This window comes from Sipha flava, unplaced genomic scaffold (assembly GCF_003268045.1).
Source record: "Sipha flava isolate LNK unplaced genomic scaffold, YSA_version1 72_pilon_pilon, whole genome shotgun sequence".
NCBI classification, from domain to species: Eukaryota; Metazoa; Arthropoda; class Insecta; order Hemiptera; family Aphididae; genus Sipha; species Sipha flava.
Window position 1 is genome coordinate 179660 of NW_020273612.1, and position 8150 is coordinate 187809.

Here is an 8150-nt window from a genome sequence, read left to right on the forward strand (position 1 = left end):
GTGGTAAAATGGCATTCAGAAGTTTTGAACATTAAGATGAAATACGTATTTTTCTTTTCGAACATAAAAATACACTTGTAGAACATTTTTTAAATGAAGAATGGTTAGGAATTTAAAATTTTTTAGCTGATATTTGAGAAAAGTTTAACTGTTTAGATGTTTAATGTTTAACTAACTTAAATATTCATTGTAAAAAAACAATTATTTTAATGCTCTCAAAAAGAAAATTCGTTATATCGGATACATTATATCAATAATTTTATATAATCAAATAATTGTTTTACTTTATGTATCTATCATATCTATTGATAACTAAAACATTTGAGTGATTATTGAAACGATAACAAAACACACGTGAAAACTTAAAGATTATAACTAATAATTAGGGCTCGGATTTTGTAGCAAAATAAATCCTTAAAAAAGCATTTTAAGTAGCTAAAAAAAGCCAAAAAAAGCATTTATTAATTTAATTCTAAAAAAGCAAATTTCAATTACACATAAAATTAAATACTAAAAAAGGAATTTACTACCATATATTTAGTCAAGTTACTTTCATTGAAACTCATTCTATTGGGTGCTAAATTTTTATACATAGAAAAAGACCTTTCCACGTCAACCGATGTAATCGGTGCATATTTCATATAAACTAAATCATTTGAATCATACTGTTCCACATTTACGTTTAGTGCAGTGCCATTATGAATACTATTGACTTTTTGAAGTTCTGCCCATCCATTATTTTTTGAAAAAACACGATTGCACGTTTCTAAAATCAGTTTCGCTACTTCGCCATTAGCTTCCTCTAACTTTTGTTTTGCTTCTAACACAATGCCTATACTTTTTGCCAAAGATTCGCCTAAAAAATAATAATATATAAATACAGCAAATACTTGAAACAAAAATAAAAAATAAAAAATACCTCTTTTTTCTAATTGTGTAATTGCATGTGGTAAAAATCTAAAATTTGTTGTAATGTAAACGAGATTTGAATGTAGAGATTGATCTTTTATAAGCTCTTTTACAACATTCACACACTGGGCATTCTCGTTGAATTCTTCAACTACACTTTTTATTTCATTTAAATATGTGCAATAATATTCGGCTGCTGTAATCCATGTACCCCAACGAGTAGTGATTCGTTTAGGTGGATTTGGAATATCCGGACATTTTTCATTTAAAATAGCGATCCGTTTTGGACATTTCAGAAATGTTTTTTTCATCTCGGTAATTAGACGATCAACTTTTGGGAAATGTGCACGCACTTCTTCACACACATTATGGAGGACATGAGCTAAGCATGTCACATGCAAAGCTTTTGGATACAGTGTTTGAATACAGCGGCCAGCTTTTTTCATATACGGCGTGGCATCCGAAACAAATAATAAAATGTCCTCATGATTATTTGGCCATAAAATATGCATAGATTTGTCAAATAATTGAAAAATAGTACTATGGTTCACTTTGTCTAAATATTCTGTGTGAATAAGATAAGTTTTACCAACATCTTGTGGTTTCAAAATACCAATAATGACATTAGCTACATTACGTCGCACACTGTCAATTGTTTCATCTATGCAAACCCATATTTTTTGGACATTCACAGCATCGCGTATTTTAGTTATCGCATTAGTGTAGCAAGAATTAAAGTATCCTTTACGTAAAGTTGATTCATTTGGAATAGTTTTATTGCAATATTTTGAAAGAAATGAGCGAAAATGTTCGTTGTTTAATTTGTTTAGGGGGATATTTGCCGCTATAAATGCGGAACATAGGTCAGCATTAAAATCAGACTTACAAAATTGTTGAATGAATGGCTGAACTGCATTATGTTTTTCAGCTTCAAGTTTTTTCAATGCTTCTTTGTGTTTTACTCTGCCAATATGTTGTTGAACGTTATATTTTCTATCCGAATTTATTTTGACTTCACACAATTTACAAAATATAATATTTCCGTCAGTCATAAGCACATTTTCACCGAATTCTCTTACGATTTTTTTTAATTTTAAATTTTCATGTTTAACTTTTGGAATTTTGACGATTAAAGAAATTATTTAGAACACTATACGTTTATACCTCACTGATTGTCGATGTAATTTACCGGCCAACTAAAGTATTAGCACGTGCTATAAAAATACGTAGGTATAATTCAGATAATTTTCCCTTTCCTTGAGTCGTAAATGCAACTATAGATAATTGTAGATAAAACTATTTCGGCACAATAACGACAGTTATTTTATCAGTCATATATTTATTACTGGTTTTTTCACTGGTTTTATAATTTCTGGTAATACTAATATAGTCCAAGACGTATAATATACATACAAATAAGCTAAGTTTTCAAGAAAAATATATAAAAATCAAGAAAAAATAACCAAATAGGGGAAAAGCAATAAAAAGCAGATTTTATGGAAAAAAGCAAAAAAAAAGTTTACTTCATTAAAATCAGAACGATTCAAAACGTATTTATATAAAAGAATTATCTTTCTATCACACTTCCCTCAAAAGAAGCATTTGCTACAAAATCCGAGCCCTACTAATAATATAATATTATATTATTAATAAAATATATACATATAAAATAACATATAATAAATCTCGAGCTTTACAATTTTGTTGATGTATTTGGGTTGTTTAACATGTTTCTTTTGAACCTCTTCATCCGTCTTAAGTGGGATCGTCATTTTGGAACCGGACTGAACATTTTTACAAGGGACCGAGTCGAACCGAACCGTTAGTTTAATTTCTTTTTAGACCATACAAATACAACGTATGCAATATTAATATATATATATATATACTATATCCATGGTGATAAAATGAAATCGATTTGTATGTTTGACAAACATTGCAAATCAATATAGTTCTACAAAATTACGGAGTATGTTTATATTCTTCGAAATTCAATTTTAAATTTCTACATTTTATTTTAAACTTCTTTTAACTATCAACAAATAAAATGGATGCAATGACAATAGCTTCAAAAAACTATTCGAAAGTGGTCAGTCATTGCAATAAATTAAGCAAAGTAAATCAAAACTTACAAAAAGAAAATAAAGATTTGCAAGCACAGAAATATCATTTATGGAAAGCATTAGAAAAACTTAAGAAGGATACTGTGTTTCGTAAAAATAGTAAAAAAATTGATTCACCTACGTTGCTTAACCAAATAAACAACACAATATCCAATTTTGATAAATGCGGAGTAAGTATCATCATATTAAAAGTATCGAACACAACTGTTATTTATTTTATTATTTAAATAATAATTTAATTATTCATACGTAATGAATTTATAGGATTATCAGAGCTGTTGTTCTAAAAACTCAGTTAAATCTGAACAGCAAATTTTAACAATTACTGATTCAACTGATTGCGGCGATCGTGAAAAGCTATCAGAAATTTCAGTTGAAACTAATTTTAGTGATTATGATTTGTTATCAAAGCTTATAAATGACATAGATTTATTTTGTAGTACTAAAAATGCATGTGATCCTCATGTTAAATTAATTAAAAAATTACGAAATACATTGATGGATGCAATGCGATTAGATGAAGCAAATGAAATAATTTTAAATATAAAGCAAGAAGAAATAAATCGTTTTCAAGAACAAATCGAAGAAGAAAAAGATGGAAATAAATGTAATAATATCGTGATTTCTAAAATGAAGCAAGATATTAGGGAATTGGCAGTTGCACTAGAGGGTCAATTTTTGAAAAACAAAAGTTTGATAAATTGTAACAAAGAACAACGTCGAATAAACGACGAATACTTAACAAACCAACAAGTCTTGGAGTGTAAATTATCAAATACAGAAATCGATAATTGCGAAAAAACCAATATAATTCTTGATCTTCAAGAAAAATTAAATGATTATACTTATAAAATAGAAGAGCTTGATTTTCAAGTGAGTGAGAATTCTAATGAAATCGTCAAATATAAGGAAAAACATAGTGAATTAATCGAAATAATCAAACAATTAAATTATCATAAAAAAATTTTGAAAATCGATTTGAAATTTACAAATTTACAACTTTATCATTCAAAAAAATATTCTAATATAATGACGGATGAAAATAAAATCCTTATTCAAAAAATCGAATCGTTAGAAAATACTGTCGACGATTTGCTGAAGGCCCTAAAAATTTCAAAATCTGAAAATTATTCATTAGTTAAAAAATCCATTGAAGTTGGGATGGAAATATTAAGTTTCGAAAATAAAATACATTTATTAGAAAACAAAATAAAACAAGGCGATGAAAATATTAACAAATTCAATAATTTGCTCCAATGTGCTACTACGAAAGAAATTTGTACTCAAAAAGAATTAGAGAAATGTAACTCACAATTACATATGAAAATAGAAGAAAATAATGATTTACATTTACAATTACATGAAATGCAGAAGGATTTGAAGAACACACATGAAAAATGGACTTATTCCCAACAACAACTAGAGAGCACCGAGCTTGAATTGAAGCAAGAGCAAATTAAGTACAAAATAGCTAAAGAAAAATATAAACTCCAAGAGAATAAATGTGAGGAAATCCTAAGCCATATGGACAACGAACAAAAAAAGTTGAATTATTCCCAAGAAAAAGTACAGGAGACCGTCATCGAATTGAATAAAGAACAAAGTGAGAAAAAAATTGTCACAGAGGAACACAATAATGAAATAAAAAGTTGGGCGACGAAAAGCATTCAAACAGATTTGTCCAACGTTATTGAATCTATAATTGTAAATAAATCAGAAAGCCCGGAAATTGTATCTCAAATGGATATTGGGGAAAAAGAAGAAAAAATTATTGCCTCATCAGATGTAGTAAATGGACAATTGTCAAAAGACAAAGACAAGTAATTTTTTTTTTATAATTTTCAGTTCCTCGCCGTAAGCCGTGCACCTGCTCGCTCGGTCGATCTCGAATTACATCGTGTTTCTCTCCCTACGGGAAAGAAGGAAAGATCCTACTTCACTGAGTTTACACATCGTCATCAGCAGCTCTCAGAATTCGGTCACCCCGACCACAAGTAATATTATATAACTTAACTCATATATTAAAATATTTACATTAAGTTTAAACATACAATACCCACATAAGTGCTCACTCTATAACCAAACCCGGGCACTGCCCGCGTATCGACCTTTGGACCCCAACCAGATAAGCTATGTTACGTAACCAGCAAACAGTCTCCCCAATTACGATTGTAAACAATAAAATCGTAAACAAACAAAAAAAAAAACGATAAGCTAAAAACTAATGAAGGCAAACGCGCCTTATCTACATCATCCACCCCACCGCATTCACCGTCTGCCATCATTGCCAAGAAAACGAAACTATTTGTGACACCAAACCGCTATGAAGCTCTAATCGCTGACGATGATAATCCAAACCCCGATAACGAATACATAGACATTGATAGCCTGCTTGAAACTTCCAGCCAGGGGCAATCGAATACTACACATAATACACCAAAGCCTATTCACCCTCCACCCGTATTTATCAAAGGCGTCCTGGACTACATGGGATTACGAAACAGTATCCGAGACCTCATTGGCCCAACCAGCTATTCGTGTAAGTCCTATACAGCCCACCTTACAATTCAAACAGACAGCCCTGACAATTACAGGAAACTAATCCGGCTCCTTAAAGACATTAATGCCCAATATCACACATACTAACTCCACTCGGAAAAATCCTTAAGAATAGTAATCAAAAATCTTCATCCAACTACCCCAGTTGAAGACATCGCTGCTGCAATCGAAGAAATTGGCCACTCAGTCAAAAATGTAATAAACATCTAAACGCGAAAAACATACAATGGGGCTGTAGCACCAACAACCCTCGCGGTAACACCCTACATAACCTATCGCAACAAAATAATTACAAAATTCACGCTCCTCCTTCTCCAACCTATTGGTCCACATCCCAAAGAAAAAGACCAGACATTCTAGATATATTTGTCACGAAAATCCCAAACAGCCTTCACAATACATTAACCAATCTCGATGATCTACGCTCTGATCACTCGGCAGTCCTTCTCACAATAGACACTGCTGCCTCTAAAAAGCCAAACAAACCTAGTCTCACTCAAGGTCGTATGGACTGGGAAGCCTTCAGAACCCAACTCGCCAAAACCCTATATAAACGTTTCCACCTTAAATTTTCAAATCACTGAAACTCTCTCATCCAAAACCTATCTTCCCGAACAATCCCGGGCGACCCTGGCCAACGTTTAAAGCATAGCCGGTGCCGTGATCTACTAGTCGACTAGTCCACCATCCCGTTATGAAGTGCTATTAATGAATAGCTTCTTCTTCAAGCCAACAATGACCAATGCCCTATAATTGTATTACCCCTCCATTGTGCTTATTGTAATTATATTTTTATACAGATTGTACAAATAAAAAAACAAATATGACAAAAAAAAAAAAGTTTATAATTAATTAATTCAGTCAAACGACAGTTTTAAATAAATGTATTTAAATCTAAAACTACCGTGTTTTGCGAAAAATCTTTCGACAACAATTATAACTTTCCCTCTATGGGAAGTGTGAGAAATTTTACTGTTTCATGTTTTTTTTTCTTTTAACTGTTATAATAACTATTCAATTTGTTCTTTGTTAGATACAGGGAGAACAAATTATCGAATACTATTACTAATGAAGAAGAAATTGTACGTCTAAGTTTAGAAAATGTTACAGTTGGTTCCAATTCTCACTTATCCATTCGGAAAAGTTCTAAATCATCTGAACGAAATGTTAGTAATTCTGACTCGAATAGTGCGTCTGGTTGTTCCTGTTCTGTCAAGTCAAGTAAATCAAGATGTGACTGCATCATTAATTACATAAAGAAATCGAAAAAATCACGTTCCAACGAACTCGATGTAATGAAATATCCACAAAAACAATATGAGAAGATATGTGAACAAGAAAATTATATAATTGATGAATGTGTTAAACAACAATACTGCGAGATAAATATTATTCCGTCAGCAAATAATAAGTCACAAGGTAGAATACCAATTTAATACTAAACTTTAAAAAAAGATTAATAAATAAAATAAAAACACTTTAATAAAATTTTAGACGAAAAACTAGCCAATCACTACGAAAATGTCACGAAAAGTTTTGATCATAAAATAAATCTTGAGGCAGTAGAAAATAAGGGGCTAGTTTTGGCACAACAAAACCCTATAGAACAACAACTAAAAAAGCATACGACGAAAAAGATAAAAAAATCCAAGAAAAAAATTGTGGCCAAAAAGGAACCAGCAAAGCCGGAATTTAAGTACAACTTACCATGTGATAGTTGCAATGATGAAAATTGTTATTACAATAGGACTGCACCTCGATGTCCAGAAGAGTGGGAAATATTATTCAAACAACTCATGAAACGCCACAAGTATATTTTAAGAAGAAGATAAGTCGGTTGTATCTTTTTTTCTCCCAAAAACAGTATATTATTTTTAAAAGTAACACTAAATAATGTTCAGTCACACAAGGTTGAAGTGGGGTATTTTTAAATTGTTAGGGACTATTAAAATACACAATTTGCTTTATTTTTTCTTAGTAAATGAACTAACATTTACATCAAAAGCGTGATTGAAGTTAATTGATTCCTTAAAATGAAATTTAAACGATTTAATAATGTCTGCAAATCTACAAAAACAAAAACACGAGGTTGCATAATAGTTCATAAAATACTAGGATAATAGTTGGAGAATTTTACTTGTTATCATTCAGTAAATTTTGGTTATACAGCTATTGTAAAAAGAACTAATTTATCCAAATTTGTTGTTGAAAGTAGGTGCTCGTATTTAAGGAAAATGCAAGTATTGTTTATGTGCAAAACAAAAGGCTTAAAAATTTGAAAATTATAAAAAAAAAAGTTTATTTCAATAGTCCTTATATATTTAAAAATACCTCACTTTAATCCAATGTAACTTATTTAGTGTTACCTTTAAAAGGAATCAAACTGTATAGTGTATTTTATTATATGATTTTAATATCATATATTTTTATGCACCAAGGACTTTATAATATGATACTTATTTTCGAAAAATTTTTTAAAAATTTTTCCACACGTGCTAAGGAGAATTTACTCCCTTTATGAGTTCATAATTGAATTAGATTAATATTTTTTAGCAACTA

General features: G+C 30.3%; 2 protein-coding genes across 2 annotated transcripts; one reads left to right on the forward strand and one right to left on the reverse strand.

Annotated features, from left to right (window-relative positions):
• Positions 1-503: 503 nt before the first annotated feature.
• On the reverse strand, positions 504-2101 carry LOC112692296. Its single transcript, XM_025566925.1, has one exon. It carries the CDS (start codon positions 1959-1961, stop codon positions 504-506), a length of 1458 nt encoding a protein of 485 aa, XP_025422710.1. The 5' UTR covers positions 1962-2101.
• An 855-nt stretch (positions 2102-2956) lies between these two features.
• Positions 2957-7423, forward strand: LOC112692297 (probable inactive protein kinase DDB_G0270444). Its single transcript, XM_025566926.1, has 5 exons — positions 2957-3202; positions 3297-3905; positions 4404-4852; positions 6625-7010; positions 7086-7423. The coding sequence occupies exons 1-5, from the start codon at positions 2957-2959 to the stop codon at positions 7421-7423; spliced, it is 2028 nt and encodes a 675-aa protein (XP_025422711.1).
• The last annotated feature ends 727 nt before the right edge of the window (positions 7424-8150 follow it).